This window comes from Hyposmocoma kahamanoa, unplaced genomic scaffold (assembly GCF_003589595.1).
Source record: "Hyposmocoma kahamanoa isolate Upper Pololo Valley unplaced genomic scaffold, ASM358959v1 224, whole genome shotgun sequence".
Taxonomy (NCBI): domain Eukaryota; kingdom Metazoa; phylum Arthropoda; class Insecta; order Lepidoptera; family Cosmopterigidae; genus Hyposmocoma; species Hyposmocoma kahamanoa.
The window spans coordinates 245843-259032 of record NW_020653743.1 but is presented as its reverse complement, the minus strand read 5'-3'; the positions used below and the strand labels follow the sequence as shown (position 1 = coordinate 259032).

The 13190-nt window shown below is 36.4% G+C and overlaps 1 protein-coding gene across 1 annotated transcript in view; it reads left to right on the top strand.

The window, feature by feature from the left end:
- Positions 1-13138, top strand: part of LOC113228239 (calsyntenin-1) — a 265570-nt gene extending 252432 nt beyond the window's left edge. Inside the window, exons 15-16 of the mRNA XM_026461506.1 lie at positions 506-623; positions 12948-13138. Coding sequence (XP_026317291.1) covers positions 506-623; positions 12948-13138 — 309 coding nt within the window. The remainder of the gene's footprint in view (positions 1-505; positions 624-12947) is intronic.
- The last annotated feature ends 52 nt before the right edge of the window (positions 13139-13190 follow it).

Genomic DNA, 13190 nt, shown 5'->3' with positions numbered 1-13190 from the left:
TCGCCCACCGAGCTTCGCTCGCGACCCAACTGTGCCGACATTTGCTGCGGAACAAATGTTTCGATAATAGCCGCGCCGCTTACATATATATAATGGACGTACACGCGAGACAACTCACTACCAACACAGCTTCCCACTGTTGGCGCGTAAACGTGTGGTAGAGTCGCGGGTGCTCCATAGTGCCGTATCGCCGCCACTGGCGGCTCTCGGCCGCTGCGCCGCGCCTTATCGCGATAAGGCGGGTGACGCGGAGCCCAAAAGATCGCTGATTTGTTTTGACAATAATCCTACGCGCCGAGTACTTCCAATAACTGATCAATGATCATACTACAATTTCAGTGTTGATTGAACTCGATGAGATCGACGAGCGATATTTCTCTGTGTCGGTGATTTTTAATTAATTAAAAAAACGAACAGAAGAACATTTACATGACTTGTTATCTGCCCCTGCCTTCACTTGGCTCCTTTATTTCAATGTTCCCTGTTTATCATTTATCACGATTAGATTAAAGCAGCCACGTTTACACCGTTCGCTAGCGACATGGCTATCAAAGGACGAGGGGCGATAGCGGCGCAGGCGCTGGCAGCAAGGGCTGCACGTCACGCCAACTTGAACCGCGACAGTTTTTTCAACATTCCTCATCGTCATATTATAACTTACTTAATTTAGTGAGGAATGCATACTATCATGCGTGACTTTGCATTATTACCTATTTCATCATTTTCTGAAAACACGATTACCTACTACATTTTTAAATAAATTTTGTCACAGGTATTTTTAACGCATGTTCCCTAAATATTTATGATTTGCGTTGCTATTTATCAATTATTCTAAACATTAAAAGACAGATAAGTTATTTCTTCGCTGTGACTCAGACAATGATTTGCCGCTATATCCTTTTGGATCAAACGAAATATGTACATTATTAGGTGTATCATTGTACAACATCTAAGAAACTTCGCTTTCGCATGCATGCAAGCTCGCGCGCAAGCAAGCATGTAAGCAAGTAAGTTTGTTCAAGTAAACTGACATTTGGCATGCATTTCTTTTATGACAACTAAGTGACGAAACAGACAAGTCGCGCCCCTGATGGTAAGCGACACGCCTGTCCATAACAGTTGCAGTGCCATTCAGTGCTTTAAATTACAAAGATCTGAGGTGCACTGCGTGCGTCACCCTGAGACATAAGTTTACAAGTCCCATGTGCCTGTAATTTCACCAGCACCCTTACCCATCAAAACCGGACGCAGCAGCTAATGCTCACGTTACTGCTTGGCGGCAGAAATAGGCAAGGTGGCAGCACTTCCCTGGATGAACTCTTTCACAAGAAGCTCTACTGCTATTAACTACTACTTTTGTCAAGTAATTATAGGGCAAACGCTTCCTATAGCCTTCTAATTGTTCGGATAGGAATCATACGATCTTCTAAAACTTCTATCGAATATCGAGTTCTTAGGTTTTCGCGATTGTTACACATAGGAAATGAAACCATTTTTCCGGATTTAAATCGCGTATATTTGTTTTTTCAAACAAACCCACGTTTCGGGCCCTTTACAGGTCCCATGGTCACGGTTGACTGAGGTGGTACAGTCTTCAACCAGTTATGTCTAATATTGATGCAAACCACCCTATTTTTTCACTATAGTTACAATAGTTATTAATTAAATACCTTATTTTTAATTTTACAAAGAAAACTTTCCAATTTACGCTACATTAAGCTTTATAAATTATTTTATTGAATGAATTTTTATTAAGTTCAATTTATTATTAATAGAAATTAGAATAAACTAAAACATATTAATTAGTACTGCAGTCTTATGTCTGTTTGGGATTTACCTTTTTTTTTATTTTTTTATTTAATACTGGATCCCAAACTGGTGGTACGGAGAAACCATCTTCCCTGCTGAAATTAGGATATTTTTTAATTTCAATGGCCTCTCGCAGCATCCTGTGTAGATAACGGACTTCTTTTGCAAGGACCTGGGGTCTGTCAAACTTCATTGAATGTGTAGGTTTATCCATGACATACTCGCAGACTGCAGACTTGTGTACGCGACGGTGTTTGACATCAGCTATATTTTCTTTGACGCGGGTACAAATACTTCGCTTTGTTTGTTCAATATAAGAGAGACCGAACTCACAGTCTAGCTTGTAAACTCCTGCATCCTGTAAGGGGATGTTACATTTCACGGGTCTCAGGAACTGAGAAATCTTCTGCAGGGGCTTGAAATAGGTCTTGATAGATGCACGCCTGAGGACTCTTCCGATCTTGTCTGTAACATCTCTCACGTAAGGTAAGATGGCAGGTCTTCGCTCGACTGTTGGTGGTTTCACACGGGGCCTGCGGCATTGGCGTGGAATCTTCAACTTATTCGCATGTAGGACTTGCTTTATATGCTGAAGTTCCCCTGCCAGATGATTACTCAAAGTCAAAGTCAAAGATTATTTATTCCATAGGTAAAATAAATTTACACTTGAAATCGTCATATTTAAGCTACTGCTCGTTCACTACGCTGACCTCCCTGAGAAGAACAAGCAAGAAACTCTAGGGATTGCTCTTTTCAAATAAACTTAAATGGTATGGAATACACTTTGAATCAAATTTGTGTGGATTCTGGAGCCATGTTGTCTTTCCGTACATCTTTATCTAACACGTAGTCTTCAATTTTGTAATATGATTTTTCGATCTAAATATTTTTATGTAGTTTTTAAACTTATGACATGATAAACTTAATATATGCTCCGGAATCTTATTGTAAAAACGTATACAGTTCCCCATAAAAGAGCTGTTTACCTTGGTTAAACGAAATCGTGGTATGAGTTTGGACTTAGCTCTAAGGTTAATATTATGGATATCTTCTTTCTTATTGAAATTATGTATATTTTACGAGCATATAAAATATTTGAGTAAATGTACTGTGATGCCACAGTCATGATACCAGTCTCCTTAAACTTTTCTCTGAAAGAAATCCGAGAGCCTAGACGGTACACAGGACGAATCGCTCGTTTTTGCAATACAAATATGGTTTGAATATCTGCCGCTTTACCCCACATGAGAATCCCGTAGGACATTATACTATGGAAGTAACTAAAGTAAACTAGTCTAGCAGTACTAACATCGGTAAGCTCACGTATTCTGCGGACTGCGTATGCAGCGGAGCTTAACCTGCTGGCCAGGGAAGATATATGTGGAAACCATTGAAGTTTACTATCTAAGGTCACTCCCAAGAAGACTGCTTTATTAACAAAGTCTAACTTTTCTTCGTTTCTATGCTTGGACTAGTCAATTTTACGTTAGCTAATTCAAATTTAACACATTTTGTCTTCTTGGCATTAAGCAATAAATTGTCAGCATTAAACCAATAAACTACCTTAGAGAGGGTATCATTAATATGGTCATAGTTGATGTCATGTCTGTCTGTTTTAAAAATCAAGGATGTATCATCAGCAAACAACACTATTTCGCAATGGTCCTTAACAAAGAATGGCAGATCATTAATATAAATCAGAAATAAGAATGCCCATTTTTACCGGAGAACCCAAAGAAGTCACACCATTTATGACTACTTTCTGAATTCTACCGTTGAGATATGACGAGACAAGTTTCGACGCCTTGCCATTTACACCGTAATGTTCCAGCTTCCTAATAAGAGTAATATGATCAACGCAATCAAATGCCTTTGAGAGGTCACAGAAAATACCAATAGCGTTCTGGGACCTTTCCCAAGCATCAAAGATGTGTTTTAGTAACGCTACCCCCGCCTCGCTAGTCGTTCTACCACTAGTAAACCCGTATTGTTCACTATGAAAAATATAATTCCTACCGAAATAGGACAGTAATTGAGTCAGCATAACCTTTTCGAATATTTCACTTAAAGCTGGTAAAATTGAAATGGGCCTATAGTTGCTAGGATCAACTTTTTTACCGCTTTTGAATAAAGGAATAACCTTGCTGTATTTCATTAAATCGGGAAAAACACCTTTGTCAACGCACCTATTGAAAGCTACAGCTAAATGTGGGGAAATAAGATCAATAACTAAGTCTATAACTTTAGTTGATATGCCCCAGAGATCTTCAGTTTTTTTAACATGTATTGATTTAAAAGCTTTTATGATGTCTTGTGGATTAACATGACGGAAATTAAATAAACTGCCACAAACGTTAACATTTTCCTTTAGGAGATCAATAGCAAGTGAAGGGGAGGAATTTAATGATTCTGTAGTGTTCACAGCAATTTCCGAAAAGAACGATTCAAAAGCTTGGGCTACTTTATCTTTAGATTTTATAAGTTTACTGTCTAATTCTAAACTATATTTCTATCGTGTTGTTTAACCCTGACTGACTCTTTGTTTATTATGCTCCAAGTAGTTTTAGATTTATTTATCGATTGTCTAATTTTGTCGCTGTGAAACTTAACTTTAGCAGCTACACATACTTTTTTAAATATTTTTGAATAAATTCTAACATATTCTATGAAATTGGAATTAGTATTATAAGTTTTCATAGCATATAGCTCATACAAACGAGACCTACTCTTATGAATACCTACTGTTGCCCAGTCGTTGAATTTAGTCTCTCTATGAAAAGTTAATGTTTTCGATTTAAATATATTATCAAATTCATTTTTAATTAAACCAAATATCGTGCTATATAAAGTATTTGGAACCTCCGGTATACCTATGGGGTAGGGAATTTAAACTATTGCCGATATTATTTTGAAATCTAATGATTCGTTCTGTGGTAATCGGTCTGCAGAAAAATTGGTCTACCTTCTTGCTCATTTTACATTTAAAAGAAGCCAATTGGCCACCATGGTCTGATCTTAAGAAACTTATTATTGATTTAGACACTGCGTCTGTATTACAAAAGATGTTATCAATACAAGTAGAAGAGGAGGCAGTGATGCGAGTTGGTTCTAAGAAAAGATGTATCAAGTTGAAACTTTTAAATAAATTAATGAGTCTTACAGAAGTAGAACAGTTTTCCAACAGGTTTACATTGAAATCTCCACATATTACTATGTTTTTTTTTGGTTGGAAAAATCCGCTTTAAACTGTCTTCCATAATTAATTCAAACTCGTTAAAATTAGCAGAGGGGGGCCTGTATACACATAAGACGACAAACTGATCCAATTCCACACATGAAATCTCAATTGTTCATTCAGTAGAAAGATCTGTGATATCTTTACGCTCTTTAAATTTTAAGTTACGTTTAATAATAATCATGGATCCGCCTCTACTTAAACTCTTTCTTATGAACGAACTGACTATTACATAATTTTCTATGTTGTTAATTGCTTCGTAGTCTTTCAGCCAGTGCTCTGTAACACAAAACACGTCAACGGAAATATCGTGCAAAAAAAGACTTATTTCTAATGTTTTGCCAGAAAAGCCTTGAATATTTTGATGTACCTACTATATAGAAACGATTAGACTTTTCTGTTGTCGTGTTTTTTAGTTTAAATTATGGTTAGTAAAAAGTATACTGTTGCTACTTAAAGTAGAAGCATTGTCGTGGGACTGTGTTATATTTTCTATAACAGCGTCCTTAATATTAACTGTCGCAGACACCATGTGCTCTCTGAAATTTAGATTTACCCACGGTAGCTAACTGGCTAGGATGGTGATGGGAATTACCATTGAAATACCTATCTGTATGGGTTTTCTTTCGAAATACAGTATGGCCTAAGGTGTTATTAGGATTTCTTTTAGTTAAAACATCTAAGAAAGCTAAAGTACCACATTTCTCTTGTTACATAGTGAATATAATAATGTAGAGTTGTGGTACTTTAGCTTTCTTTTACTTTGCTTTGGTACTTTAGATTTCTCAGTTCTTGAGACCCGTGAAATGTAACATCCCCTACAGGATGCAGGAGTTTACAAGCTAGACTGTGAGTGCGGTCTCTCTTATATTGAACAAACAAAGCGAAGTATTTGTAACCGCGTCAAAGAACTTGTAGCTGATGTCAAACACCGTCGCGTAAACAAGTCTGCAGTGTGCGAGCATGTCATGGATAAACCTACACATTCAATGAAGTTTGACAAACCCCAGGTCCTTGCAAAAGAAGTCCGTTATCTACCCAGGGTGCTGCGAGAGGCCATTGAAATTAAAAAACATCCTAATTTCAACAGGGAAGATGGTTTCTCCGTATCACCAGTTTGGGATCCAGTATTTCCTCTGATGAAAAATCCCAAACAGACATAAGACTGCAGTACTAATTAATATGTTTTAGTTTATTCTAATTTCTATTAATAATTAATAATAAATTGAACTTAATAAAAATTCATTCAATAAAATAATTTGTAAAGCTTAATGTAGCGTAAATTGGAATGTTTTCTTTGTAAAATTAAAAATAAGGTATTTAATTAATAACTATTGTAACTATAGTGAAAAAATAGGGTGGCTTGCATCAATATTAGACATAACTGGTTGAAGACTGTACCACCTCAGTCAACCGTGACCATGGGACCTGTAAAGGGCCCGAAACGTCGGTTTGTTTGAAAAAACAAATATACGCGATTTAAATCCGGAAAAATAGTTTCATTTCCTATGTATAACAATCGCGAAAACCTATGAACTCGATATGCACCTATTAAGTCAAGTGTAGTTTGGTCTGTTTTTGGTCCCTCCGGGCTCTCTACAGACTCGACGGTATTGTAGGCATCTGAAGCACGCCGTAAACTGTTTTATCAGTACCAGTATCCAAAAAAGACTTGCCTGTCCAAAATTGTTCGACCGTCAATGATTTCATTGAGAAATTGTCTGGCATGTTGAAAAAATGCCCTTTTATGCTCTTATAATGACACTAATATGGTGCATCCCCAGTCCGGTTATCGGGAGATGCGTCGATAACTGGCTGTCGGCGAACCATCACGTATGGGATGAAGTTGTTGAAGGTGAAGTTTAGGCCAGAGAGGATCCCGCCATTTTTATTAACAAGCTCTTCGATGCAGGCCGTAAAGCATTTCCATATGATTCCTATAGAGTGGTGTTCTGGCATTTACAAAATGCTCAAATTACTGGAGATGAACCTATTTTTTTCGGATTTAAAGCCGCGTATCATGATTTCGTCCGCGTATATACATATTGTGTGTGTTTTATCAAATAAGTGAACGTTTCTGGCTCCTTACCAGATTTTTAAAATGGCCATCGAAAAAATACATAGTTGCATTTGCAATGCGTAGCAATCGCGAAAACCAGAAATCGATGTGATTTGAAACAATAAGTACTGTAATTGCCGAAATATTTTTGTTCGCTAGGGCGGCTCCCAGACATATCCATTTTACAAACTCAAAGAGTTTTCTGTTATAAAAGCAAATTTGTGAATAATTAAACTAATTAAGAACCGACAGAACTACTGGGAATAGTAATAGTATAATAATAATAGATAAAAGTATCAGCAATGCTGTGACCAGAACTGTAGGTACAACAGAACTAGTGGGGATTATCGAATTTATTATGCAAACCAGTAGGCACAGCTCAGTAAATAAACTGAAACTAGACTCAGCCCTTACGCTGTTGCGCCATCTATTCAATACACGCGGCTTTACTTTGATTTCATAATATATGAGAGACCAAACGGACCCACGCGCCAACGACTACGCTGTTCCACGCGCCCTCTGTGAGATGGCGCTTCGTACAGGCCGTAAGTAAAAAAAATCTTTAAATGCCTAATTTCAGTAAACCCTTTGCTGGGCACGAGTCCTCTCAAAGAAGGGCCTGAGCCTGTGCAGGATGGACACACGATTTCCAAGGCTTGAAGGAATTTCTTCGAAGTGCAGCACCACGATGTTTTCAGCACCGTTAGCGAAAAGTATTGCTCCTACAACATTAAAAATGTACGTAAATAAGAAATTTAATCGATATTGTCCCATAATTGCTATCTTTGTTATATTTGATGAAATTAAATTTAAATCAAGACCACATTTTTCAAAAAGATTTACCTAGGTATCTTCCTGGGCAAATACCGAGTAGTATATACCTATGAAGATGAGATGGGGTAAATGCTGTATGGACTCTTGGACGAACAAAATAAAACAATTATTTTACTTAAATTTTTATTTAATTGATATTCAATTATTTTTTGTGAAATTACTCCACTAGTTTCTTATAATTATTAATAAAAATATCGAACACTCAGAAAAAAATCCTTCGATCCCGCCGGATTCGAACCGACGTCTTCTAGCATATATCTCTAGCCAGGACTGGTAGCTGTAAAGGTACCTATCTAACTGGGTGACGAAATACTTAAGATTTCTCATAGATGGCGCTACGGCTACAAAGTTGTTGAAAAACCAAATACAAAGACACTACAACAAAACATAGAAAAATTCGTGAGGTCCGCTGGTTCGTTCCATGGCTTAGTTGGTATAACGTCTGGCACGGTATGCTAGAAGACGTCGGTTCAAATCCGGCCGGATCGAAGGATTGTTTTTTGAGTGTTCGATCTTTGTATTAATAATTATAACAAATTATTTAACTTATTTGCTTGTATTAAAAACGGAATATTACTTAATATCTATCTCTAAGTACCTACTTACTATCACGTAAGTATTAAAAAGTTACGACACCTCACTATGGAAAATATGGATGCGTTTCGGATCAAAAATCAATAATTTTTTTGTTTCTTAAAATTATGTCTTGAAATGTTTCGTTATTGTAGAGGAATATATAAGGCTTCGAATGTGATAGTTTGGTATAAATTAGTATAATACATATTTTATTATAAAATATTAAAAATCAAAGTCCAATAAAAACGATCAATAAATGGAGTTTATTCATTTTTATGTTAGTAACTATTTATGTTTCGTAGGAATTAAGACATAAATATGCAACTACATTACCAAGATACATTAATATAAAAATATGAAAAGCTAATTCTACTTTAAACAATAACTGAAAAAAAAGTGTATTGAAAGTTATTAATATTATTTTAAATGCACATTAAAGGTTTAATGTACCTATTGCAATTTATACCTATATGGTTTGTATAAATATTTATTAATAGATTTTTGCCAACTAAACTTGCCGAGCTTCCGGATCTAAAATTAATTCGTTCACTTTCAAAAGATGTAGTGTATCCTCATCGAGTTCTTTAACGTTTTTGCTGTATGGTTTTCTAATGCTTGTTATGTATGGATCTGATGTGTAAAGAAGAGTATGAAATACGTCTTCATTTGTGGCTGCTCGGGAGCATTTTCGGGCATGATGAAGGCGAAAGTTTTTGTAATCCTTATAACGGGATTCTTGTGCGTCTTCCGAAAGTTGACCAATCGGAAGCACTGCAAAATGCTTTATAATACTTTCTCCGTGTATTAAGATTTTGTGAACTGAGGATGGCATATAGTACCATTCATAATTACTGACATAAATCCTAGCAGTCTCCATAGCATAACTACCAAATTTTTCCGCATCTACCATCACACCTGATGAAAGTGCTTGTAGTAGGTATTATGTAGAGACGTTTTATCAAAGTCACATCCACACCAGTAATTTCAGCAGAGCAACTTGCATTAGAAAAAAATCTCCTAGCAGTATTGCCATCATTGCTATTTCCTGTTCCTTGACGTGGTTGGTCAATTATCAGTCCCAACTCATCACGAAAACGTTTCTGTACTAGAGTTTTCTTCTCTTGTTTTTGTCTTTTCTTTTCTTCAGTCGTTGCAGACCATGTTCTAAAAGAAAGATTGTAGGAAATGTGTAAAATCATCTCCATACAACGTATCCAGGCATGTAATGTAGAAAGTCCGTATTGGTAACTTTCTTCATTTTCAGGCCTAGCACTCACTCTCGTCAAATCATTCATTTGCCGTGGAGTAGCTCTGCATATTGTACATGTGGAGCCAGAAGGTGTCTCTGTTAATACTTGAGCTACTTTACCGTCTATCATTGTTAAGAAAAGTTCATGTTTTACCTGAACTCCCTCGCCTTCTCTATTAATCAAAGTTGGGATCAACGAATTTATCTGCAATTTTATGTCATCCACAACTGCTTTAGTTTTCTCAGTCGTTTCTTTGCAAAACTCTAATAATATAGGACGGCAAAAACGTACAGAAGAAGGAACAGGATTTTGCCATACTACATCTCCTGTTAGCTCATTAATTAATTTAATGGGTACTAAAGAAGTGATAAATAAGTTAGCATCTGATACAACTTCAGACTCTTCTGGAAGCTTCTGTTTATACTGACTTTGTCCTGATGAACCATCACATCCCCATTTACTGTAAAGAAGTAAATGTTTTAATCCATCTTTATATACAGAATCTATTCTTAAAATCCTGGCTGCTGTGTGATCTAATAAATCTTGAAGTTTTACTACTCTTGCTCCTATGTTTGTAATTTCAATAGTTGCAGATGGTGGATAGCAGGTTTGTTTAATCTCTTGTATTTTGTAATATGGTGGGAATATAGAACAGTTTCTTTCGTCTGTTAAATTTCTCAAATACAAGTATTGTGCTTTCGTTAAATCTAAGTCAATCAAAATGCTTAATGCTTCTTCGTCTATAAGCATTTTATTCTGCCTTGGATTTTCTATGAGACTCGAGATTAATATCTTCTTTTCTCTGTCAGCAAATCTTAATGTTTCCACAAGTTTTGCTTCCGTTCCTTCTTCTATCGAACGTAATCCCTGTATGTATGCATTATAAATATGCTCAAATCCATATTCATTAAGCAACACTGAGTTTTTTCTTTTCTTGCTAGATTGTGACGAGTCTGCGTAAGATATGCATGGTCTTCCACGTTTTCCAGAAGATGTAGATGGAGTGGTATCGGTTAAAACGCCTTCTGAAGTGGGTATAGTCACAGAATATTCAAAGTCCAGCCAATTGCTATTGTTCTTCAAAAACCTTTCTTTTTTCCGAGAAGCTTGCTCCCATTTTGTATTGAAAACGGGAATCATACGTCTTTGAATGTCACTGATAATGAAGCATATGTTGTCTTCAGAGATTTGATGATTTTCTTTCAAAAGAGTTGATATTGCTTCCATAGTTTTTCCTCCTTCGATATACGAAAGTATTATTTCACGTTTAGACAACTTGAAGGTAGACATTTCAATGTTAAAAAATACAATGTCTGTCCTTAACAAACGCGCGTATATTAATATCTTTTGAATCTGTAATGAACTATTATAAAATCAGCCCTTTATATACCATTTAAAAAAAAGGTTCGTGTGCAGAGTTTTGTTAAATTTATTCACACACATAATGAGTGCAAAACTGATAAAGTTTGTCATAACTATGTTTTTTTAATAGTAAATAACAAAACTTACCTCAAACTATCAATAGAAACGATCAACACTCGAAACCGCAGCAGATAGTGGTTTCCGTTTCTCGGATCTTATCACATTTGTACCAATAACTTCGAAAAGCACAAAAAGGCGCAGCCAATTTTTATACATGTTATTATTTAATAACTAGGCTACCATTTAACATTCGAATCTAAAGTAGGGAGGACGTTGGTAAGTGTCAAAACTCTTAATCAATTTTAAAAACACAGGTTTTTGTCCTTATTTCATTTTCGATTTATTTAAACGTAATTTTTAATACAAAATATAAATAAAGTATGTTGTGAAAATCTACAAAGAATAACCTTTTTAAAAATGTATAACACTTACTAATTTCTTATAATATTTACTATTCAAATTAACTTGCAAAGATGAGTAGTGAACTCCCTCAAAAATATTTTTTTCGTTCAATCATGTTTGACATTTTGTATAAAAAAACTATACGTTTTTTATGGAAAAATGCTTCTGTATAAATTAGTTGCGTCATTAAACTATAAGATAAAATTAAAAAATATATCAATAACGACATTGTTCAAAATGATTTTTTTATCCGTGCTTGTTCTACCATTTTCCATAGTGCGCCTGCGCAATGTGTAAAATACCTATGTAGGTTAGGTATGTGTATATGCTGGCTAAAAGAAATATTCTGTATCTTCAAAATAAAAGACTGACTAATTCTACAATTCTGCCATTAGGCGGTTCTAATAACTCACAACGTTTGCTGAATGGAATGAGATTGAAATGATTTGCGATACTGAATGGATTCAGGAATAAGATAAGAAATGGGCGAACCAACTAACTCTACCTTTTTGCAATTAGTATTAACTACTTATACTTTAATTATGACTTTTTACTACTTTTATTTTTACTTTTTACTAGTCCAATTTTAAAAACCCTCTAATGGTTGTACTGGAATAAGGCCTTTTTGCTGCTGGTCCGAATTCTAATATGATCATTAATCTAAAGTCCAAATAGTGATAAATAGTCTATACACTTAGTTTCTGCACCACTCATTACTCTACATAGAACTGCGCAAACCTCATAAACGCTCACCAAACATCGTGCATAATGCACGCGCACAGACCCGCCTAATGAGTGCGAGCGGGACGCATATACAGTCGCACACTTTGCCGGAAAGAGAAACCACAGAAATGCTCGAAATGCGCAACACGACTGAGAGAGACGGGAACACTCCGTGTACATTTTGGTCTCGATGTGGCAAAAAATGGAACTTCTATCATACATACGACTAATTTTCACCCCACACCCCGCTTCCCTGCCTCTCGTCAGTCGCAGCGCCGCTACACCCGGTGCATCTTTGAATATGAACAACGGGTCTATTCGAGTGAAATGCGATTAGCAAACGTTCAGTCGTCAAAATAAAATCTAACTTACATTGCTGTACTAACTACTTAATAAACCCACAGATAAATTATAGACAAAAACAATTTAAGGGATTTCAGCCCGTCGATTCAGTCTAGATACATAGAACTGACATTAATACAAGTACGTTCCACAGCTGTCCACGAGTTTCTTGTAAGTAACAGGTTTGGCCTAATATAGGTTGGAAAAATCTCAAATCGTCTTACCTAGCGAGTAATGGATGATGAATGTTAAACTCTAGTCGTAAAGTGTGAGGAATGTTTTGAATTTGGAATAGGGGTGTACCAGGAGCGAGAGGGAGGGGCTACGCTGGAACCGGTTGGTCCAAATGGTGAATTATTGAAGACTGCGACCGCCCTTTGGCCGTGCCTGCGAATGGCGGGCGGGGGCGGCGCGGGGCTGTGCGAGGTGCGCGGGGTTGTTTGCCGGCCACTTGCCGCGCGCCTTTCGGCGGCAGAGCGATTTTGAATTTGGAAGTTGGTCGCCATCTTTGCTCTAGACCGTTGCTCATTTCAGTAAG